We start from the raw sequence: 25,195 nt of genomic DNA on the forward strand, positions 1-25,195 counted from the left end.
TAAAATTTGGTATCGACACTATGAGGGGATTCTGGACGGGCATAAAATATGAACAGCATGTCATAAAACAGAATAGAATATCCGTATTAGTCCCACAAGGGGAAGTTTGTAACGCCACAGCAGCAAAGTGACGGTAAGAAAAGCAAGAACACACAACACTAAATGAAAGATGCGAGATATATACGCTATATATACAAGATAAATAAGGAAATCAGAAGAACACAAGGCTACTAAGAACACAGATTTAAGAATATTTACTGCAGAAGACCTTTCTTATTCACTTTGCTCTTTACAATTTCACATTTATTTAGCGACAGCCATGGACAGACTTCTGAATGAACTCAGCTGTTAGCTTCATGAAAAATGTCGTCTGCTAATATTGACGTTGTTTGACCGGCCGTGCTCCTCCTCGCAGACAACATCGCGGCCGAGCTGGAGTCCAGTCTGGGCCAGCTGGAGGAGATCACGGGCTACCTGATGGTCCGCAGGGCTTACGCTCTGGTGTCGCTGTCCTTCCTCCGGAAACTACGCATCATCAGGGGGGAACATCTGGAGGGAGAGTAAGTCCTGGTTTGGTCGTACCTCCTCAACCCTTATTAATCAGCCTTTAATGCTCGTATATTCTGGTGTTGCATTGATGTAGAGACAGACAGCGACTGAATATTAACTCTTTCTCACCGTTAGTGTCACTTCTGCGAATTTTAAATGTCAATCTTGTTCATTTAATTGTGGGAAAACAAAACCGTGATTATGATTAATGTAAAGCATTTTGCAGCCCTGGTTCTGAGTTTGGAACACGTTAACTGCTAAATACATCCACGTGTCAGGCAGTGAAGGAGACAAAGTAGATGCAGCCGCTTGAAATCTACACTTTCATATTTATAAGATGTTCCCTACATCCTGATTAATTTCTGTCCCTTGCAGCATCCACGCCTTCTACGCGCTGGACAACCAGAACCTCCGCGAGCTGTGGGACTGGTCCAAGCACAACCTGACCATCCAGCGCGGCCGCATGTTCTTCCACTACAACTCCAAGCTGTGCATGTCCGAAATCAGAAAGATGGAGGAGGTGACGGGCACCAAGGAGCGCAACAAGAAGACCGACATCGCCGTCCGCAACAACGGCGACCAGGCCTCCTGTAAGACACTGAAAACTGTTTGTGGGATCGAGTTCACGACGTTACCAACATTCGTTTTGTTTCTTTAAGTTCTTAATGTTTTATTCTTTCAGCACAAGACTGAGTTCAGTTCTCTTAATTTATCGTGTTGTAGAGTTAAAGTACGCAAACTTGTGGAAAAACATTAAAATAATGTTTTGATGGAGGTCATCTGTAAATGCACAAAAATGCTAAAACTGTTCAGAAACATATTGATTTGAAATCGGCAGATTCACAACTTTAATCCTCTGAACCCCAAAACCTGTTTGCAGGTTAGAAAATACACGTTATGTTTAAAAAAATAAAATAAAATCACACCATTTATAAGGGACAGAAACTATAAAAAGAGAGTCAATCATCTGATTTTTAACTTTGTAAAGGTCCCGAAATCGAAGCTTAGCATCATTGTTTTTAATCATGTCTCTCTTTTTTTTTTAATTGCCAGAAATAGTCAGTTTTAAATAACAAGATTCTGTAAAACTGAGTCACGTGCCGAAAAATCCTGGACTTTTTGGTTGTGTTTGTGCAGAGCAGGTAGGAGACGAGTGTCCGTCGTCAAAGTAATTCAATTTTAGTTTAGTTTTTTTTTAATCATGGCAAGATGACTGTATGATCAAAATACATTCCTGAGTTCTCTCTACTGTCTAGTCATGGCTGTTCTGTTCTCTCCACAGAGGTACAGGACTTTATATTGTCATAAAAAGTGACCCCAGAAGCAAAAAAAATCCCATAACTGCTAGAACACAAACCAGGACTAAAATAACAGCTGCATACGAAGAGGTTTCTGTCCCGTGTTGAGTTTTGTTCCGTTTTGTTTCCCAGGTGAGACGAAGCTGCTGAAGTTCACGGTGATCAAGACGACGTTCAACATGATCATGCTGAAGTGGGAGCCTTTCTGGCCGTTGGACTTCAGAGACCTGCTGGGGTTTATGGTTCTCTACAAAGAGGCGTAAGTGCAGCTCGACTCATCCCAGAGTGGATTACAAAATAAAATGGAATCAGTCAGCAGCCGAGGGGAATTCTGGGCGTTCCTCGACCATCTCTGCTGCCTTCGATGCCCTCCGTCGTGATATTGTGATAAACTAGGGACTCAATCAGGAAAATAAATCAGAGGAAGCATCCAGACAAACAACAGCTCATTCACAAAGCAGCAAACAGCTGAAACTCTATTTTTAATAATTTGACTTCCAGGTAAATTTCTGACCCAATTTGGTTCAGAGCTCTCAGGTCGTCAGGGATTCTGTTCTTGTATGTTTTTGTTGTAGTTATCACTCGTTGTCTAACTGAGCTCCATGCCATACTTCTGTTTCGCTGATTCGTTTCTCTCTTCGCTGCAGGCCGTACAAGAACGTGACGGAGTTCGACGGACAGGACGCCTGCGGCTCCAACAGCTGGGCGATCGCCGACGTCGACCCGCCGTCTCGCCCCACGGACGGCAAGAAGGCCGAGGACCCGGGTCACCTGATCCGGCCGCTGAAGCCCTGGACGCAGTACGCCATCATGGTGAAAACCCAGCTGTCTGCGTCCGACGAGCACCAAGTCCACGGCGCCAAGAGCGAGATCATCTACGTCCGCACCAACGCCTCCAGTGAGTCGGAGAACGTTAGAGAATCGCTGTTAGCTCAACATTTTGTGAAGGTTTTACTATGAAGTGAGATCAGTTTGTTAGCAGGTTTTCAGTGTCTGATGCTGGACAGCTAACCGGTTCTGGAGGAGGTTCTGTTCAGAGTTTGGGAATCAAACTTTTTCACCCGTTCTCAGCTGAGGTTTTATCTGCAGACCTGTTGAGCTGTACGTTAGTAATCCCACTGAAGTTGACAAACCGCATGCATCAGGTCGCCACTGGAACTGACGTGCATCAATCTAGTTTGTGTTCCGAGTTGCTGCCGCTGCCACAGCTGATAAAACACAGATTAAAAAATGCGTTTGTCTATTAATATTTTCCACAGAGAATATTCAATCAGTGACATTAATTTCTCTTTGATTTGAGCTAAATCTGAACTGATCTCTTCTGTATTGTGGGACAGATCTAAACGCACTTCTTGATGTTTGAACGTATGAAGTTTCAGAGCTCTCATGTGCAGCAGAGAGTCACTGACGGAGAAAATAAACACACATCAACGTACAAGTTGAGCGGTTTTCTACCTGCATTCCTGTCGTGCATCATTCCTCGTAGCTTTCCATCATAACAACCTGCTTATCTCCATGTCGTTGGTTTATTTTGTGGAGAAGAAATCATTTCTGGGAGCATAAACCTGGTTAGCAAAGCTGCTAACCGTCCTCATATCTCTGCTTAAGGTTTTAGGTTTTGTTGAGTCTGTGCTTCACCGTTTACCGTCTGTGTCGTTGAGGAACAGCACGTGTCCCGAATGCTTTTCCTTCCTCATGAATTATTTGCGTCGTGTTTGCATGTTTTCCCTCTTGCGCTGTTTACATCTGTGTTTGCTGAGTCTTCCTCCCGAGTATCACCAGCAAAAGTGAGACCTCCAGCTGTGCCGCGGTTTATTTAGTTTTATAACACGCCAAGAATTTGAACTTGGCCGTATTTGGACGAACCTCGCTGGATGACATAACCTTGTTGTCCAGTAAAAGTTGAGCCTGTTTCACCTTTTTTGTTGTTGTTGTTTTGTCCACTGCGTTGCCTGCTTTCATTCAAATGATTAATATGAGATAATATTTAGTATTTGCAGTGTAACTATACAAAAATGCTACTGAAAGAAGAAATTACAGCATCCAGGGTCTCGTAAATGTACAAAATATTCATGATGTTCTGGTGCGTAGACGTTGCCGCAGAGTGAATCATGACAGTTTTTTTTTCTATGGGAGCAGTTCTGGTTGTTAAAGTGGAGTTCAGGGGCATCGTGTGATTTAACTGAATCCCTGTCCTCCCTCCTCAGAGCCCTCTGTGCCTCTGGACCCCATCTCCTCCTCCAACTCCTCCTCTCAGATCATCCTGAAGTGGAAGCCCCCCACCAGCCCCAACGGCAACATCACCCACTACCGGGTCATCTGCCGCAAGCAGGCCGAGGACAGCGACCTCTCCAAGTTCGACTACTGCCTGCAGGGTTGGTATCCCGGTGTCCGCTCCGGCTCTTTGCCGTTCTCGCTCAGGGTTGTCCGCTCACACCTGTGTCCGCCCGCCCAGGTATGAAGCTGCCGTCTCGAATCCCGACCCACCTGGACAGCGAGGACGAGCAGAAGTGGAACCACACGGACGAGCCCACCCTGGGAGGGAAGTGCTGCGCCTGCCCCAAGACGGACAACCAGCTGAAGAAGGAGCAGGAGGAGATCGAGTACCGCAAGACCTTCGAGAACTACCTGCACAACGAAGTGTTTGAGAGCAGGTGAGACTGCACAGCTCATGACTGGGTCTGAGTATCGCACCAGACCGGGTCGAATACGTAGAACAACAGGAACACGTTTAATTCTTTGCAGCTTATTTGGTGATTTATTTGCTCACATTTTTCACTACAATAGAAAATCCTGCACGTCTATGGAAACCTACATAAACTCTACATGCTATAGATGTGTTCCCACCTACATTTTAATTTTGTTTTCATACTGCGCTGCTCAAACACTGCCTGCAGTTCAGCCTAAAGAGTCCCTGAACTTTTCATCTGTTGGAGTCACTCATGGCTTTAAAGTTGCAGCAAAGAGTTCGGACGGTTTATTTTGTAGGAAATTTTAAATTATATTTTAGTGAAATATTGTGATTTTTAAGCTCAGATTTGCTCAAGTTCGAGTAGACGAGCAGTTCAAGGACCTCCAGAAAGTTGAGAACGTTTCTTTGTGCTTTAACGGTTCCTGACTTTGACAGATGGTGTAATTTTGGTTTTCTTTTATGAAAACACGCCTTTGAAACCTGTCAGCAGGTTTCGGGGTTCACCAGTTTAATGAAGCTTTAATAAATGATTCACAGTTTGACTCTCGTTCCGAGCAGCGTTAACAACCAGCGGATCCGTTTTGTTTTGAATTTCAGGACGTGTTTTCACCGAGATACCAAAAAAAGTTTCCCTCCCAGCCAGACTTTAGGCCGCTTTAAGCTTCGTTCTTGTCACAGTTTCTACTCGCCGTGCGCCAGTTTTGCACCAAGTTTCATGAATCTATTCTTGTTCGAAACCTTTGTGCACCTTCAGAAGTCGGCGCGTTTCGAGGCCGGAGCCTCAAGAGGAGCTTTGTTTGTTTCTGTTGTGACCAGGGAGCCCCTCAGTCCAGCCAAACTCCATCACTCCTCTTTTGTGCGGCCGTCACGTTGCGCGTCTCAAACCGGCTCGGTGCCAACTCCCGACTCCTGCACCTCCGCAGTGTGTGTGTGTGTGTGTGTGTGTGTGTGTGTGGTTTCTGTGGACCCTTGTTTTTGTGCCGGGCACCGCCGTGGGGGGGCTCCGGCTGGGAGGTGTCTGGCCTCCGGTGTCCCCCCCCCTTCCCTCTCTTTACCTTCTCCCCTGACTCACAAACACCCACAGCGGCCGCCTCCGCTGCCCCGGGGGAGCGATTACTGCCCCCATTATCGCTCACGCCAGTCAGGGGTGCAGTCATGCAAACGGCCATTCGGACGCACACAAACACGCAAACTGGCACGCACCTCAGCGGCCGTGTTCCTGAATGGACCAAGGTCAGCCGTAAAGAACTCTTCCTTATTCCGTCACGCAAAGCGGGACCCGCTCGAGTGTTTCTCTTCACGGTGAGCTCACCTCCAACGGGAGCCGCTCAGGGGCAGTTGAGGGTATAAATATTTGATGATGTCCTCAGTGATGCCATGTGTCCTCATACAAAGGGGGGCACCTCGGGTCTTCTGGGTATTATTTTGGTCGGAGCTGGTTTGTGGTTGAAGCGCTCGCTGGCACCACCCGGTGGCCGGAGCCGGTCGCTGCTCCGGCAGTAGCTGGTATTTGTGGGTAAATGTCAGGCAGTCAGACGCTGTAAAGGTTAGTGTGAGCAGAGGTCCATCTGGTATCTGTTGGGTTTTAACAGATCACGCAAAGTTTGTTTCACTTTCCTGCATCAGACCGGATTCATCAGTGAACCGTCACATAAACAACACGCTCATCTACCTGTTGCTGTTTTTCCTGCAGGCCGTCTCGGCGGCGGCGCTCGGTGGGAGTCGCCAACGCCACCCAGCCTCCCCTCTTCCTCACCACCATCCCCAGCCTGCAGTTCGGCTCCACGACGGCGACGCCCGAAGACGGAGACAAGGACCAAGAAGGATCGAAGGTCTGCGGCGCTTCGTGCACTTTGTTTTTCATGTTATTTAGTTCTTGTTTAGACCTGGTTTGCTGATAAGAGCGGAAACTTTTTTCAACAAACTCTGTCCTTTGTTTCCAATTAAAGTTGTTTTTGCATGAAGCCACCACCAGCAGAAGGCGGACGTGATGCTGAAATGGATCTAAAATTGCTTATTTTTCTTCTCTACATGAGAAAAGTAGGTTTTTACGGTAACTCATTCTGCATGTGATATGATTTCTCTGCTCAGGTGGAGTTAAAGGTGTTCTCGAAGGAGTCGACCGTCATCTCCAACCTGCACCACTTCACCAGCTACAAGATCGAGATCATGGCCTGCAACCACCCGACGGACCTCAAGCGCTGCAGCATGGCGACCTACGTCAGCGCCAGAACCATGCCGGAGGGTGAGGAGGACACGTTGACTGCGTTTACATGCTTTTACAGACACGTGCAGACGTCCGTGTAGCTGAAGCATTAGCAGACGATCAGGTTGAACTGAAGCTACAGAAAAAAGTTCACATTTGCACCCAAAAGCACCAAATATGTTCAATTCCCTGTGGTCCATTTTTCTACGTGTGATAAAACGTTTAGAACAAACAGAACACCTGCTGTGACTTTTAACTCTTACATCCATAACGGGTGATTTTCTGTTCATACTTTGATAAATTTAAACATGAATGGGATCCTGTTGAAGGACAGGTTCAGCTGTTATGGAATATAAATCCACAGAGCCCATTCAGAAGCTAAAAATACTCCCAAGGCTTCCATCTTTTAATGCTTTTGATTTGGTAAAAACAAGATTTTTATCCTCATGGTGAAGAGTTTTGCAGCGTTGTGCAGATTTTATCAGTGAGTTGAGAATGTGGAGCAGTGAAGGTTAACCTGCTCAAAACAGCCACATTTGTAAAGCTGCAGGAGACAGCTATTTTTCTATTGATTAATCATCATTTTACAGATTAATAGGGACGTTTTAAGCTCATTTTATTGTGACAAACTGTTTGTTATTGTACAGTGTGGCTCCGTATTAGATGGGAAACAAAGATTTACTTATGAAAAACTAAAGAAATGTCCAAAAGGATTCCAAGTTTCTATCAAACCCAAGCACAGAGCAGCTAAAGAAACTCCTTTTCTCCTTGATGTGTCGTTGTTCTCTTTGAATCGTGTGAAAATATCGCAGGATTCACCGCACAGCTGTCGTCTGATTGCAGGTCTGACAGAATAAAATCAGGGAAAAATCTGTAAATAAGAGCAGCTTTATTGTGGATTCAGCTGCGTTAAAGCATTCGTGAGCCCAGAGAGCAGGAGAGAAGCGAACACATGTACAGTGTTTCCTGTGTGTTTTATCTCCTCAGGTGTTACTGTAATATAACACCAAAACTCTTAGACACCACCTTTATATTCTGTAATATTTTATGGTTCGACCAGATTCTCAAAGCTTTTGTTGTTTGGAAACTTTGTCAGACTTTTCTACTAAAACTGTAGCTCTGGCTGCAGCTGCTCAAACACTGGAGCCAGAAACACAGTGATGCTGAAGGAAAACATTCGTTGTAATGAAGTTAAGTTGAAAACTAACAATACTGATGCATCGACGTCTAAGTGCAGCAGCTTTCAACAGTCACACCGGCAGGAAACTTCCAGGAAATGCACCTTCTGGTTACTAGAAATAAACTTCTGAAGCACTAAATGTAGAAATGGTCTTTCTTTGTGTCCACAGAAAAGGCCGACGACATCCCCGGCGCCGTGACCCACGAGATCGTCACGTCCGAGCCTCCCGACGTGCTGATCAAGTGGAACGCTCCCCGATCTCCCAACGGCCTCATCATCCTGTACGAGGTTTTCTACAGGAGGGTCGGAGACTCAGAGGTCAGTGCCAGCAGCGCTAAAAACGAACGGGGCACAGAGGTGATGGAGAGGGCAAGAAATGAGTCTCTGTAGGAAGTTAAAAAAACAAAAACTCAGGGAGCAGAGAAGCTGAGACGAAATGCAGCGAGAAGCAGCAGTGATGTGCTGCGAGGCTCTGGGGAGGAAGGCAGAGAGGAAAGGTTTGTTGTGTACACTCTGTCTGTTCCTTAGACGGAGGCAGGAACAAAGGAAATATTTGTTTACAACCTCCCGATGCTGCCTCTGTGTGTGTGTGTGTGTGTGTGTGTTGACGTTTTCCGCTGCGTGTGTTTGCATATTAAAATTTCATAGCGTTTGTGTGTGTTCGGAGCGTCGCCGTCGTTGTTGTTGTTGTTGTTTACTTGCTGTAAATGTGTGAATTCATCTCTCATTGCTATTCATCGCTGCACCGCCTGACCCTAGGAGCCGGTAGCAGCTCTGTTACCATAGTGACAGAGGCAGGAAGGAAGACTAGGATGCAGTGGCAGCGACGGACTCGCATCTCAGACGACATCTTCCGCTCTGAGAGAAACGCGCCGGCCCGACGCCCCGCGGCCCAAACAAACCGGGCCCGGCGCTGGTTTTAGGCGACGTCGAGAGCGTGCCGCGGGTTTAGATTAATTATTTAGTTTTGCTGCTGCCGCCGTGGCGAAAGAGTTTAACATGATTGATTTGTTTCATCTACAATCAATCAAATCTACTAAAAATAAATACATAAATAAATCCCACCTGACCTCCTCTGGATCCGATGTTTTTATCACTTTTTAAATTTCAATTACTTTATTTTTTGGGGGGCAAATTTCAGCCCTAACTTCATAAGGGGCTGCAAGGTGGTTCGGTGGTTAGCACCGTCGCCTCGCAGTAAGAAGGTCGCCGGTTCGCGTCCCGGTGAGGACACCCGGGATCTTTCTGCGTGGGTTCTCTCCGGGTTCTCCGGCTTCCAAAAACATGTTGAGGTTAATTGGTGATTCTAAATTGTCCGTAGGTGTGAATGTGAGTGTGCTTGGTTGTCTGTCTCTAAGTGTAGCCCTGTGATCGACTGGTTACCTGTCCAGGTGAACCTGCCTTCACCCTGAGTCAGCTGGGATAGACTCCAGCCCCCCACGACCCTAGTGAGGATTAAGCAGTGGATAGATGATGAATGAAAATTAAATAAAATTATAGTTTTCTCTGCTGAAGTATAAGAAAACAAATATTAAATCCATCCAATTCAATAGATATCCTATATAATATGATATAACATAATGTAATATAATCCAGTTTCAGAAAAAAAAGAACTAAAAACGCCCATAAAATCAACAAAATTACACCATTTATTTGATCCAGAAACTGTAAAAACAGAAAAAAATGCTGGATTTTCACCTTTTTAAGTGATCATATGTGACTTTTGTTTCTTTCAGGACCAACAGCAACCAAATCTGAGCTTAAAATCAGAATCATCCCTCAAAGTCACTGCATTCTGCTTGTCCCAGTAAAATGAGACGTGTGTGGAAATCCATCCAATATATCCTAAAAACTTTATCCTCAAAGTTGGTTACAGCAATAAAAAACTAAAAACAGATTTAGTGTTTATATTGTGACGCTCAAAGTGGATGTACAACTGATTTGGTTGCTTTAATTGACTACTGCAACCGTACAAAATGGATTTCACTGTTTGAAATTACAATTTTTCCCCCATTTTTAATATAAATTTCAATATATGAATGTGTTTTTTCTGTTAATCTGGAGGCTGTTATTTATCGCCTACATTTTGATCGCAGGCTCATCTTCTAGCCGCGATTCATCCGACTGTGTTTGCTGCAGTTCAACTGTAGAAACTCTGATGCATCCCATAATACTGATGCTCAAAGCTGGAGAAAAATGAACTAAAAACAGATTTAGTGTAGAACTGATGAGGCTCAGAAATGATGCAAAAAGTGATACAGATTGAAAAAAAAGCAGAATTTCCACCCTCCTCTGTGCACTTCAAGGACGTGTGACTAAAAATATGAACAGTATGAAGGTAAAACTTTATTAAATATACTGAAGTCTGCTGGTTCTGAGGAGGTCAGAAGCTGCGAATATGAAAACGTTTGCAGCTTTTATTCCTTTATATATTATTATATTAAGTACAGAACATCTGACAAGTCCACTGAGAAAGAAAGCAGAATATTTTGCAGTATCAGGTGTCAAACATTTTTTATTTCTTCTCGTTTCAGACGTCAGAGTTTGACCAAGCTGCTGTTTAGATAAATGAAGTTTGTGATTTGTATAAAAACTTGTCGTATCCTGACATAGAAAACCCTCCCAGCATGCACCAGGGGCTCTCATGACCTTGTTCTCCACGACGTTTCCGCCTCTCACACACTGCCGCCGTTCTTCTGCGTCTGCACTGCCCGGCCCGGATCGGTCCGACATCCAGAAACCGGCTCTTCTCGTTGTTCTCGGTCGCTCCGGTTCTCAAGTTGCAAAGACGGGGTCGTGTGAAAACGCTCCTACGTGCATGTAATTAGATCCGCAAAAGGAAATTACAGGTTTAATTTAGTATGAAGTCGAGTCGAGGCTCTTTTTCTCTCTCCTCTTACTGGCCGGGTCACAGTTGGGTAATTAGACTCTCCTTTACTCGGCGGCGCACAGTGTTCGTCATTATTCCTCCTCCCGCTCAAAGTGTGCGTTTTTTGTGTGTGTTTTCTGTCCAGGATCACACAGCCTGTGTGTCACGGCCGGCTTACCTCAAGTCAAACGGCACAAAGCTTTCTCTTGTGCAGCCTGGAAACTACAGCGTGAGGGTCCGGGCCACCTCCCTGGCTGGAAACGGCTCCTTCACAGAAGTCACGTACTTCTTCATGCCCAACCGTAAGTCTGCAGGATCTGAGCCCGACTGAGCCGAACGCACAGGAGGCGTTTTGTTATTCAGCTTCAGCAGAGCGTCTCCTTCAGGACTTTTCGTTGTCTTTTCATACTTTTAGACCTCAGAATTAACTGACAGACGATAACTTCTTCTTCTTCTTCTCTTGTTTTTTTTTATTGCAGCGGATCCCGGTTTGGTTTGGATCGTCATCGGTCCGGTCATCTGCTTCATCCTGCTGCTGTTCGTGGCCGGTGGAGTCTTCGTCATCTTCAAGAAGAGGTGAGACCTTAGACCGGGATGCTGCCCATCAGAATAAACTTTAAAGAGACACGACGGTCTTTTGTTTAAGCCTCTGAACCCCGAAACCTGCAGACGGATTTAAAATCAGTTGAAAAAAATCACCAATATTACACCTTTTATCACAAACTATTAAAAAAAAAATCAGGATTTTCAGCTTTCCAACAGTCCTTTAACTAATCATGTGTGACTTTTGGTTTTGTCTGGAAAAACAAACAAATCTGAGCTTAAAATTGTAATATTTCATCAAAATCGCTCTATTCTACGTGTCTCATTTATAAATATTCAAAAAATAAACTGATTGCAGTCATAAAATTCTGTTAAAAAAAACTAAAATTGTGAAGCCATGAGTGACACGCCGGTGAGCAACAGTCACGAGGCAAAAATTCAGGAACTTGTCGGCTGAACTGCAGGCAGTGTTCACACAGAGCAGAGAGGAAACCAATTAAAAATGTAAATATTAAAATGTCTACAACATGTAGAGACGCCGTTTATTGTCCTAGTGTTGGTAGCACCTGTAGGAAAAGCTTCTACGTGTTGATTTCAGACTTTTTCAGTGATTTTTTAAAAAAAATAATCTAAGAAATTTAGCTTTTTTTTTCTTTTTTTTTTTTATTTTCATCATTCTAACGATATGTTTTAGTTTCTCTACTTCTAGTCGTGGTTCTGCTGCTACCACAGAGGTGCAGGATTTTATATTGAAGTGAAAGATGAGCCCACAGGGAAGAAAAATGTGATAAAAGTATTTTAAAAAAAAATCTAGGAATTGCTGAGTTCAGAGGGTTCATAAAACCGAGAAGAGATTTTAGAGTTAAATGCTTTTAAGTTGTATTTTAAAAGACAGATTCTAGTGAGAAACAAGTTCACATTTTAACACAGCTGATGTTTTCTGTTCCAGGCAAACTGAAGGTCCACTCGGAGATCTCATCACGTCGCCGAACCCCGAGTACTTCAGCGCCAACGACAGTAAGAACATCACAGAACACGGCTGCTCAAGCTGCCTTTTTTTGGGTAAAATAACCTCTGAATAACGCTAACTGTTTGGTCCGCTTCGTGCAGTGTACGTTCCCGACGAGTGGGAGGTTCCTCGGGAGAAGATCACGCTGCTCAGAGAGCTCGGCCAGGGCTCCTTCGGGATGGTGTACGAAGGGATCGCCAAGGACATCGTGAAGGGAGACCCGGAGACGCGCGTCGCCGTCAAAACGGTCAACGAGTCGGCCAGCCTGCGGGAGAGGATCGAGTTCCTGAACGAGGCCTCCGTGATGAAGGCCTTCAGCTGTCACCACGTGGTACGACGAGCTCCCCGAGCCTCACCGCTGCCCAACACGCGTGACTCACAGACGTGCTCGCTGTGCCGACGCTGCCGTACCGACACACAGTTTGACGACACAAACAGACGCTAAGCGATTGTGCCTCACATTACTGTTTTATTACACAACCTGCTAAGCACCAATTAGAGGCCATATGCTGAGCTGTCAGCCGTAAAAGTCCTGATGCAGGAGAGAATTTTATCATCTACTTAGTGATGAAGGGAGAGTTCACACCGGAGCAGCGATTTATCTTCGTCTCACCCTGAAAACCCTGAACAGCGCCTCCACTCCGAGCCGTTCGAGGTGTCGGCGGATGCAGGATTGGCTTGTAAATAAGATGCACGGCGCCGCATTGAGCTCAGTAACGACATGTTTTTCAAATCCAGCAACATGTCGTCGGTTTGATTCCATATGTTGAGGTTTAAGCCTCTGAACTCTGCATGTTTTACACATTTTGCACTGCAGTATAAAATCCTGCACCTTTATAGAAGCAGAACAGGAGCAGTGAGAGCTTAACTTGATTATTAATTTTACAAAAATTGCACACACAAAAAAAATAGGAATCAAGATGTGCAGCATTGTGTCCACACATCTTGCAAATACCGGACTGAAACGTTGGCTTATGCATATTTTACTATTTACATTTTTGTGTTTTGTCGACCGAACACTTGCTGAATTTTTGTTACTGTTAACTGCAGCTGAGCTACTTATAACTTCTCCAACAAGTGCAGAATATTTAGTTTTTTACAGTTTCTGCTCGGTGCAGACGCTTTGGTTTTGGTAAAATTTTTGAACAACAGATGCAGAAAAAAAGCATTTTTGATGAAATCTGGTTATTTTATGCTCGGACTTGGTTCATTTTTCCAACAAAAGCATGAAAATTCAACGATTCTTTCAGTCTTTGTGGTTTCTGGCTCTTATAAATGATGTAATTTTGGAATTTTCTTCAAGCTCGTCTTTTTTGTATTATTTTAAAATACAGTCTAGATTTGAACAATCCGTCTAAACACGTCTAGTCCGTGTTTATTTGTCCTCGTGTGTGATGACGTGTGTGTTCGTCGTCTGCAGGTGCGTCTGCTGGGCGTCGTGTCTAAAGGTCAGCCCACCCTGGTCGTGATGGAGCTCATGACCCACGGCGACCTGAAGAGCTACCTGAGGAGCCTCAGGCCGGACTCGGAGGTGCGTAGCTCGGTTTGCTTTATATCCAATGCATAAATGCTGAAATAAAACGTCCTGAAGCCTGCCTCCACAAACCCGTCTGTACCTCCACACGCGACTCTCAAACTTCTTTCGTGTGTTTTGCAGAACAACCCGTCGGGCTCCCCTCCCCCGACTCTGAAGGACATGCTGCAGATGGCTGCAGAGATCGCCGACGGCATGGCCTACCTCAACGCCAAGAAGTTCGTCCACAGAGACCTGGCGGCCCGGAACTGCATGGTGGCCGAGGACTTCACCGTCAAGATCGGAGGTACCGGAGCCGGACTCGTTGCACCTTCTAGATTTTTTTAGTGGAATATACTTAGTGAGACAGGATGGATTCATGAGCAGGATGTTGTCTTCATCTCCTCTCTCCTCTCTCCTCCTCTTCCTCGCAGACTTCGGTATGACCCGGGACATCTACGAGACCGACTACTACCGTAAAGGAGGGAAGGGGCTGCTGCCGGTCCGGTGGATGGCTCCGGAGTCCCTGAAGGACGGAGTCTTCACCGCCCACTCTGACTGCTGGTACGTGGCACCTGAGCAGGTGCAGGTTCAGTGATCCTGGCTGGAGCGTCCGATCACCTGAGTTTGTTTGTTTGTGTTTGTGTGTGCAGGTCCTTCGGGGTCGTGCTGTGGGAGATCAGCACGCTAGCAGAGCAGCCTTACCAGGGTCTGTCCAACGAGCAGGTCCTGAAGTTCGTCATGGACGGAGGATACCTGGACCGGCCGGACAACTGCCCCGAGAGGATGTGAGTGATTATTTATTGGTGGGTTCAGAGGGTTGATCTGCGTCTTTCCGTCTTGCTTAAACCTCTCTATCTGCTATCTTTAACCGGCCCTCCTCCCAGGCACAACCTGATGCAGATGTGCTGGCAGTACAACCCCAAGATGCGGCCGATGTTCCACGAGATCATCGAGATGCTGCGGGAGGAGCTGCACCCGTCCTTCCAGGAGGTCTCCTTCTTCTACAGCGAGGAGAACAAAGTCCCCGAGACGGAGGAGTTCGACCTGGACCTGGACAACATGGAGAGCATCCCCCTGGACCCGTCGTCGTACTCCCAGAGAGAGGAGAGCTTAGGCAGGGACAGCGGGCCGTCGGTGGGCCTGAGGGGGAACTATGAGGAGCACGTGCCCTACACGCATATGAACGGTGGCAAGAAAAACGGAAGAATCTTATCGTTGCCCAGATCCAGCCCTTCCTAACATTTCCTTTTTCCTACGAGAACTTGTTCCCCTTCCTCTCCTCCCCCATCTCTCTCTCTCTATTCTCTCTCTCTCTCTCTCTCTTCCAGTCCATTTTTCTGTATCCTTCATGTTCCTCTCCTCATTTTCTAATGATTTTCTTATTCTTGGAGAAGCCCTTCAAAAGAAAAAAGAAAAAAGAAAAAAAAAACAAACAGACACAGATCTCAGGACTTTTTATTTTACTTCCTCACGGCTGCCGAACAGCAAGGGATGCAAACATGGTGTTTTTTAAAACTTGCTCCACAACACGTCGGACTTATTACCAGAATCTATTGTTTTTCACTATCGCCACGTTTCCAGGACTCCTTGTGACGGAAACAGAGGAAAAAAAAAACTGTGAACACAACAAACCTTAGACAACCAAGAAGGCTGCTCATGCTCGACCTCCTCCAGACTCCCACCGATCTGCATTTCCACGTTTCTGTTTTTCCTCCCAAGTGAAATCTTTTTACTCAGATAGTGGCCTTTTTATACGTGGCCTATAAAAAAAGAGAGAAGTGTCTATCAGCGCTTACACTAATTTCCTTTTTTTTTTTGAACAATGATTTAATCAGCGGGATGACTTGATCCTAGAACAAACATCTATTCCTCGAGGAATGTGTTTTATTTTTGTTGTTTTCCTTTTTGGTTCTGCAGAATTCCAAACTACACACAGATTCATCGGGTGTTTGGTGAATAGTTTTAATTTATTTGCTTTATTTTCTTCTTCTTCTTCTTCTTCTTTCTCGTTTTATTTCTGTGTCCTCACTATACGGCTGAAGGATATTTAAACAGTTAAGATTTGGAGAAAAGAGTTCCTCAGACTGACCAATAGCTGCTGCTTTGATATATTTTAGTGGGTATAGAAATATATAAATATATATAATATATATAGTATATATGGAATATTGGTGTTTCGCTACCAATATTTTATATATAATATATGACATTGATGTTTTCTTTTTTTTGTAAATAGTTCATATTTGTAATATTTTTCATCAGAAGCTTTGCTAGTATTTTGTTTTGTCGGGTTTATTTTTTATTTTTATTTTTTATTTTTATAGCCCCAGAAATCACACTAATCTACCGTTAGTGCTCTCTGTGTCTTATCAGGCCTCCAGCCTCCCTCGATGCTCGCTCCGTCTGGATGGGAAACGGGGAAAAGCCCCCGACTATCGTAAACTCACTGCATCGTTTTTATTCTTATTGTTTTCTACAGACCGTGTTCCCACTGAGAGCGCTCAACGTTTGGAGGCAACTTCACTACAGCTACGGAAAAAAAAAAACTAACAGAATAACCAAAAAGAAGCTTTACAAACGGGGAATGAGGTCTTTCTAGGTCAAAGTGCGCCTGGTGTGTGTTCGTCTTTGTGTCTTTCTCTGGTCGGATCGCGGTCGTGGACTCGACGTCTTTTTTTGTGCTGTCAGCTGTCGGCGAGGTCGGAGAGTCGCGGCTTCAGAAACAGGAAGTGAAAGCAGGAGACGGGTCGCTGGGGGGGATGTCCTGATCCGGTCGGTAGCAAATCTAATCCTGTAATTAGTTTAAGCTGGCTGTCGCACAGTCATCGGAACGCACAATTTGTAGAAGGACGCTAAAAATTCGGATATTGAGCATCGTAGCCACGGTTTGGTCAGAAACAAAGCTGCTCCTGTTAATCCCAGTCAGCTTTAGACACATCAGCGCTGGTCGGAGCTCATTAACAACCACATGAGTCTCTGTCATGGTGCCCGTTGCTAACTGAAGCCCCACAGCGCCCCCTGGTTGCCAACATGACTGATGGCAGAGAGGCTCCACCTGGTGGCGCAACTGAACAACACAATGCGATTTCTAGCCTGCATGTAGAGACTTCTGCTGACTTTCAGAGCTCGTGGAGCTTCGGTACATCCTGTTTGATTCACCGGAGAGCTGCTTTGTCATTCGGCTTTCTTCTCCCATTTAGTTTTTGAAAATCCTCGACAACAAAACCTCCAAAAAAGCAACATACCACAGTGAAAATGTTTAATTTTGCCAAATTCAGGCAACCCTGCTGGTAGTTTTTGGCTGAGCTGCCCGTTTTTAAGGCGATGCTCGTCCCCCTTTTAACCCAAACCAATCCACTAGTCACTACTCCACTGTGATTGGTTTACAGAAATACAAACGAGCCAATGGTGCGACAGCCCATCTGTACTCGCTAACAGCACACCTGAGCCTCTCAGCGCTACATGTTAGCTTCATCATAAGATTCCTGACCACCTGCAGGACATCAAGGAGCAGAAATTGAACACCTTTAATGTGTCATATCCACTAAAATGCTATCAGGTGAACATTAAACGACTCGGATCGGGACATCCCTGCTTCACCGGAGAGCGTTCGCTTCCTGTCTGCTGGTTCAGGACGTGGGTCAGAAGGGTTTATCAGATCCTCACCAATCCTGAACCCACCTCGGTCTTCCTGAGGCTCCCTGAATCAGCTCAGTGGAAATTTCCATGTTTTGCGGTTCAAAGGGGGCCGAAGAGAGAAAAAACTGTCCAGCAGCAGGTGGAGGAACGAGAGAGGAGCTGATGGTTAATCCTGTTATTCTGTCTGATGCAGTTCAGCAGTCAGGACGCGGTGTGCAGCAGCTATTTCACTCAGGTCTGACATTCCAGGATTTAGTTGGAACTCCTCGTCCTCCTGTTTCGCTGGCAGAGCTGCCGCCGCGATCAGCTCCTCGTTGGATGATCAGAAACATTCCTGAAGCAGCTGAAGGTGTCCTCGACTCCTCATCCAGACCCCAGAGAGGTTAGCTAGTGGCGCTGGTGTTTTCTGACCGGTGTGCGGTTGCCAATCGTACGGCATTCAGCACTTACAGCACAGCCAAAGCGTTGGCGGCTCTCCGTCGACGGCGAGAACCCGCGGAGTCGAGAAAAACCCGAGAAAGCCGAGAAGCTGCCTCCATGTTTTTACCAGTGCCTTCTCAAACCCAGAGCCGCTTCCGGGCTGATTTCATTGGCTGAACGACACACGTGAGGCCCGAGAGGCGCGAGAATCAAAACGCTGCATCGACATTTAGTGTTTGTAGGATCAGTTCTCTGCTGCAGACAACAACAACAAAAGGCAGGTTTATTTTTTGTGTTTTTTTCGTTCGGACGTTCACGCAGTGCTTTAGCGGCGACACTGTGGAGGCGCCCGAGGTTCGGATTTCCATCTTTTGTACTTTGTAAATAATCATCGTTTGGAAAACACGTGACAGAAGAGCGGCGGATCTCGTCCACGCTGTAAAGTCCTTTTCGCTTCATTTCCCGGCGTCGCGGCGGGACGCGCCTCTCGCCTCCACCTTTGACCTAGGTTGCTTATCTCGTGGTGGTGTTCACACGCATATGCAATTTTTAATTAAGATGGTGCCCATATCTTTGAAATACCAGATATTTATTTTATTATGATCATTGTCATTGTATAAGAAGAACACAGTTAGCTTTGTGGTTGTTTTTGTTGTGTTTCTGAGAGCGGAGCGATGTGTTTGTTGTTGCTGAGCGGCGGTGAGCGGCAGGATTTAGTTCTAGCTAGTCAGTAATTTGTCGTCGTCGTCTTTGTGTTTTTTTTGGCCAGAGTCTACCTCAGTGCATATGGAGGAATCAGTCTAAAGAGCCGACATCGTCCCCGTCACTCACTCTGTTCACGTCTAACATCACTTTGTCGCTGATGAATTCCTTCGAACCCACATTTTGTCCTCAGTTTTGCTTCTTCTCGTGTCCCAGGAAGAGGCGGGAAGCTTCACTCGACTCCTGTGATTCAAAGATTTTCTTTGAGTTTGCAGCTCGTCTCCAAACTTTTCGGAGCAGAAGCGAGCGACGCCTCCCTCCTCCTCCGGCCACTAGAAGAAGCAGCAGCGTAGCTTTACTGTGTGTGTTGTTCCCCCTTCGTCCATCATCACCACCACCGATCCTCCAGACTGTATGTCGTAGCGGCTCTACTGATATCTGTGGATGTGACATGAAGCGTGACTCAGTGCACGTCTGTGATCACCTACATGCAGCCTCGTTTCTGTTCAGTTTGTTTTTAAATCACATCTGGAAGCCCTACTCTGTCGATCTGTGTCTTTGTGGTCGAGAAACAAACCCCACGTCTCCTCCCGTCTCTGTTCTGATCAGTTTTTTTTTTGTTTCGTGTGTGTGTAAATATCTATTTTTTTTTCTACTGTGAATATCAAGAGATGACCTTTATTTTCTGTCGACGCCATGGATCGGGTCCGTCGCGGGCGGATCACACGTCTGGGCTGGTTATAAAGTTTTAAAGAGGAGGACGTCCTCCGACTCCCCCATCCCCTCACCCCCGACTCTGTAAAGGAGAGAGAAGCTGGACTGGGACAATCCTGTGTGCCATAAGAACTATTAACTGACATGAAATCTAGATTGTAAACCTTTTTTCGTCTCAGGGAGGCGGCCTGATGCTTTTTGTTGTGGTTGGAAGGATAAAGAGGACGAGGAGGAAGAAGAAGAGCGACCTACCTACCTGTTATCTGCTCTGACTGAAGTTCTCAGCATCCTTGCAAAAAAAAAAAATTAAAAAGAAAAAAAAAAAGCGGTGTTGACATGAGAAGCCCCAAAGGACAAGTTTTCAACAAGAGAGAGGGAGAAAAATTTTTTTTTTCATAAATCTGAATTTGCCCTGTGAAGATAATCAGGAGTCCTCCTCTGGCGCCCTCTAGCGGCCGGACGGGAGCGTCGCAGGTCAGCGGTGGCGAAGCTAACAGGGCCCCCCGACCCACAGTGCCTTGCTCGGACTAACAGCCCCACCTGACCCCTCCCACACCTGAGCTGTGTCTCCACCAATCACCGAAGAGGATTTCCCTCCAAACCTGAAATGAATTCTGTTGTTATTATTATTTTTTTATATATATATCTATCTATAAAAATGCATTTTCTTTAGTTGTACCTGCAGTGAAAAACATTCTGCTTGTTGACAAACAAAAATACTGTAATTTGGGTTTCATGACTGATGATTTTTACCAAAAAATGAAAAAAAAAAAGAGAAGAAAAAAACAAAGTGTTGTGTCTCTGCTCTGCTGAGCTTCTGGCTTTGCTTCGTGCATGGAAGATGCTTGACAATTAGATTTCTTTGTGCTCCTCATCAGTCCGGCGTCGCCCCGAAAACAAAAAAAACAAACAAACAAAAAACATCGGCAACAACAAGCGGTTACAGTTTGGGATTCATTTGTTCCACCATTTTTTTTTTTTTTTGCAGAACCGATAAATAAGCTCTTAAACTGTAAATAGCAGCAGATTTTTATTTTTATTTTTTATTTTATTTTTTTGGCCCCCGATAAACACAAAGCACTTGATTTGAGGGAGTCGTGTTTTGTTGAGCTCTGGTTGGACGAACACGTCGGTGACGCAGCGCAGGGTGAGAACAAAGCATCCCATGTATTATTGTTTTAAAGATTTAAAAAAGAAAAGAAAAAAAAAAGTATTACATTTTAGAGATGTTGATTTCTATTTTTTTTAGCCAAACTAGGAGGACAAATTACTTTTCTTCTGACTGTAAAACTTTTACTACTCTTGTACATTATGAATTTAACATTGTTATCAATGTGTATATAACTCTTTTTTTTTTTCTAAATTTAAAGAGAGATAGATTTTTTTTTTTTTTCTTTTCACGACACAACCCACAGAAGAGAGCCGAGTGTGTTCGAGGGCTGCGCGACACGACGCCAACAGAAACCTTTTTTTTTAAATCCGATGCATGTTCTGAATGTTGGCCGAAGTTTAGAATAAAAAACTGGAGGCCACGAAAGCAGCCGGTCACAGCAGCACGTCACCCGTAAAGCCTTTTGTTTTCTCTCTTCGTCGTGTCACAGGTTCATCACCGATCACAGATGTGTTGTTGTTGTTTTTGTATGAAATTGTGTCTGACATGAGACCTGAGTGTAGTTTGCAAATGTGTTTTTTTTTTATTTTGAATTACGTGAAAAACTGGAAAAGACCACTGCACATCCTTTTTGAAGAAGAGGAAACACGAGTGATAAAATCCTGAATAAGCTAAAAACATAATAATAATAATCAATAAATCTTGTGCTCTGACGAGCATCAACTCTTCAAGTTTCGACTGTAAAGCTGGAGGTGTTGACGGGAGAGTTTTGGGGGAAACGTGCTTGTTCTTGTGGAGATTGAAGCTGTTTGGTTCAGACTGTTTACTTCATACAGAAACCAAAGCAAAAAGAAAAACACATTTTGTTGTTTCCTGGCTGAAGTGTCTCCAAAAGTTCAGTTTTTTAAAAGTTTGTGCGGATTGAATGTGTTAATTATTGAGCTTTCTTGTCTTTTGGTTCAGTTGTGGGCGGTTAGCATCATGGCCTCGCAGCTAGAAGGTCGCCGGTTCGCGTCCCGGTGAGGACACCTGAGAGTCTCCGTGTTCTCATGGGTTCTCTCCGGGTTCTCCGGCTTCCTCCCACAGAAACATGTTGAGGTTAATTGGTGATTCTAAATTGTCCGTAGGTGTGAATGTGAGTGTGCTTGGTTGTGTAGCCCTGTGATAGACTGGTTACCTGTCCAGGTGAACCTGCCTTCACCCAGCTGGGATAGGCTCCGCCCCCCTAGTGAGGACTAATCGGTGTGTATAGATGATGGATGGATGATTCAATTCTCGCACAAAAACAAGCACGTTTCCCAAACTCCCCTCAAGAGGCTGAACATGGAACACCTCCTGCTCCGGGCGGCCGGACGTGGAGGCGTCCGGTCCGGTTCGGGGAGCAGCCGCCTCTCGGTGACCTCTAGGAGTCGGTCCAGTGGTCTGCTCCAGTTTGCACGCCGATGACCTTCTATCTGTGTCTCTCCTGTTCCCTGTGCTGTGCGTCGTCTGAAGCAGTGGAGTCCGTGTCGTCCTCGGTTCAAGTCTTTCTCACGGCTTTCTTTGTCTCCGATCGCTGCTCCTCCTCTTCCTCCTCCTCCTCCTCTTCCTCGTTATTTCTGTGTCTTCAAGTCTCTCCTCGGTGCACATAGGTGGTCCCCAGAATGCTGTGTGTAGTCTTGCAGGATACCTCTTTTATTAATGTCATTTTTATTGCCGATGAATATGCTGATGTATTAATTTTGTTTTTGTTTTTTTTGGGATATGTTGTGTATACATTATGTTGAGACGTCGTATGCAGACAGCAGGTGTATATGTGTGTATGTACAGTCCAGACGAGAAAAGAAAAGAAAAGAAAAAAAAAAAAAAAAGAAAACCCACCGAGAAAAAACCTGCAAAACCCACAGAGATCGCTTCATCCCTCACACTGGATCCAAATGTGCCATTATCTTTATGTATCACAAATATCCACACACACACACACACACACACACACACACACACACAGACAGAAATACATATTGCATATTGTACAGGATCAAAATGTGCCATGACTAAATGAAACGCTTGACAATTTATTTTTTCTATGTTTTCAAAGGAGAGCCAAGTAGTGACATGTACAGAAAATGTTGCAATGATATGAAAATAAAAATCTTGCTGTGTGTAAATTATTCAACAATTAACTGTTTATATTAAAATTATGAATAAAATTATTGGAGAATACGCGGCGTCTTCTCGCACTTCTTAACTTTAGATCTTTCTCTTTTTTTTTTTCACCAAAAAGTGTTGAATAAATGTGTTTTTAATCAGTTTATTATCATTATAGTAATTATTTATCTTTGAATTAATCAATCTAAACGTGATCTTGTGTAAAATTAAGGCTAGAAAATGCATTTTAATGACAGAAAAAAACAAGCCTGATGGGACCCGTGAAATAATATTTTGTTTCCTGTAACTCTCAGTCAGACTTGTGCACCTGTTGACAGGTGTTCTGATCCACTGCTCATCAGCAAAGGGCTCTGATTTGTCTGGGACAGTTTTAGTTTGTTTTTTTAAATTATTCTTTTCAACCACAATTCAAAAACAACGTCTTATTTCACTAAAGTATAATTTTGCAAATTTTTATTTATTATTACTTTTTTCCGTTTCTGGTTATTTGAGTGTGAATTTTGCCTTTTCTTTAATGGATATAATATAATATACCTGGCATAGAATCTGACACATCATCCACCACAGGTCGTGAGTCGAGCACCATGAAGCAGAAATTAAACAAATTAAAACTCGTATATGAAAATTAATATTTGATTTTTTCTTTTAATTTGTCAGAAGGTTCAATAAACTCTCAATTTTTGGCAATTATTTCATGGTTCAGGCTTTACAGGGCAAATATTATGGGATGCATCATAGTTTCAGCAGCAACACGGTCGCAGATTAGTAGAAAACAGTGCATTCTGGGTAAACTTTCAAGGCTCATGTGTGATGGTGGTTCATCAGAACAAGTTCTAGACAATGAAAGGATGATTTTTGCCCACAGAAGACACCAGCTGATCATCTAATAGACACGATAACTTCACATCAGTGCAGCTGCAAAGGGAAAAAAAAGAAAAACAAACACATGAACCTCCATCTGGTCGATTAAATCAAAATATAATACAGATATGAGCTTTTATAATAAAACTTATCCAGTGAAAAATCACTTTAAGGTTAGATTACTCTGACTTCTATAAAAACATCGTAAATAGTTTTATTTGAAATAATCCACACATGAACATAGACTACAAGCAACGTTCACACGACAGCCTCAGAGCAGCGTCATGATGATGATGAAGTCTCCCTGTGACCGTAAACACAACTAGTTCCTCCTCAACCTCACAAACAAACAAACAAACTGTCATTTCCTGGTATTAGTCCCTTAACTTTACAGCTTACATGACAACAGCTGCCAACATATGACAGTATTTTACTTTTTTTTACAGAAGCTGCACATTATGTAGATGAATCCTGCATCATAACAGTCATGACTCAGCAATTTAACTCTGTGTGTCGTCTGATCAGTGATGTGTTCAGCTCTGGGCCGGTCGTCTCCGGCCTGTGAGGTCAGAGCTGAGGTGAACTCTGCTGTGAGCTGCAGTTCTTCTGCCGCTCGGCGTTTCTCAGCAGCGTCGTGTGAAACTACGCTGCACAGAAAGAGGAAGCTGTGCTGAGATCCTGCGGCTGGTTGTCTGTCTGCACTCTGCGCCAGCTCGTTCTCACGGAGACCAGCTCCAAGCCGACGACTCGTTTTCATCTCTTTTCTGCTCAGTTTGGTGCAACAGGACGGATTTACAGTCTGCTGCTGCTCGCCGCCCATCGTCCAGCGTGAGTAGAGTTTGTGTTCAACTTGTGACCTCAGCGCGAGGCCCGGCTCTGTACCAGCATGCACTGCGTTAAACGCGAGGGTTTGTGTGCAGCCCGGTTGGGTTTGAACACGTCTCCACTGTGCCAGCGTTCCCTGTCTGTGGGAAAGTCGGCAGAGTTTTCCACTTGATGTGCAGTGAGCTGGACTTGACAGTCATCCAGAGCTACACGGCCGCAGAGCGAGAACGGCTGCAGGAGTCCACAGAGTGTCGGTGCAGCAGATACGTCCTCTGATGGGCTCTGATCGCAGCGTTTTAAGCAGCGTTTTAAGAACTAATCTGATCTACGGCTTCACATAAGACGAGTTGGTTCGAGGAGACAAACGTAGCGTTGGTGCTCTGGGCTCTCGTTGCGTTTACTTCCTTCCCTTTTTCTGTTTCTGCACAGTTTCACTCAAACAATTACATCTTCAAACGTGTCTGAGGGACTAGAAATCCCTTTTAGACACACTTTCATACCAGAGCAGCTCCCTTTGCTTCACTGTGTTGTCAAATCAGCTTTTAAAGATGCTCACAGTGAAGATCTTTGCTGCTGTTACACAGAAACTAGGAGGTTTGTTGTTGTGTATGCATTCATGGTTAAAACAAACAAACAAACAAACAAACAAGAATATGTTAAAACCAGTACATAAAACAACAGTTAGAGAACAGCTACACTACTGTATGTACCTCGAATGCCGTTTTTTAATGTACTAAATGTAATTTAATGAAAATTAAACAGAAAAAAACACATGAAAAATGTCACTTCTACGACAGTAAACACCTTTAAAATACAGACATCCAACAAAATGACGTGAATTATCAGCTGAAGACTAACAGAGGGTATTTTTTTTATTGTTTACATGTTGGAGTTTAATGAAAAATAAACACAA

General features: G+C 44.6%; 1 protein-coding gene across 1 annotated transcript; it reads left to right on the forward strand.

The window, feature by feature from the left end:
- The first annotated feature begins 318 nt into the window (after positions 1–318).
- On the forward strand, positions 319–16,155 carry LOC103374774 (insulin receptor-like). Its single transcript, XM_008304922.1, has 18 exons — positions 319–560; positions 925–1,139; positions 1,980–2,106; positions 2,495–2,745; positions 4,055–4,222; positions 4,303–4,501; positions 6,233–6,371; positions 6,631–6,784; positions 8,095–8,243; positions 10,940–11,096; positions 11,274–11,370; positions 12,287–12,354; positions 12,448–12,677; positions 13,767–13,877; positions 14,004–14,166; positions 14,294–14,423; positions 14,513–14,647; positions 14,747–16,155. The coding sequence occupies exons 1-18, from the start codon at positions 478–480 to the stop codon at positions 15,099–15,101; spliced, it is 2,931 nt and encodes a 976-aa protein (XP_008303144.1). The 5' UTR covers positions 319–477; the 3' UTR covers positions 15,102–16,155.
- Positions 16,156–25,195: the final 9,040 nt, after the last annotated feature.

Source organism: Stegastes partitus, unplaced genomic scaffold, assembly GCF_000690725.1.
Source record: "Stegastes partitus isolate 25-593 unplaced genomic scaffold, Stegastes_partitus-1.0.2 Scaffold2352, whole genome shotgun sequence".
NCBI classification, from domain to species: domain Eukaryota; kingdom Metazoa; phylum Chordata; class Actinopteri; family Pomacentridae; genus Stegastes; species Stegastes partitus.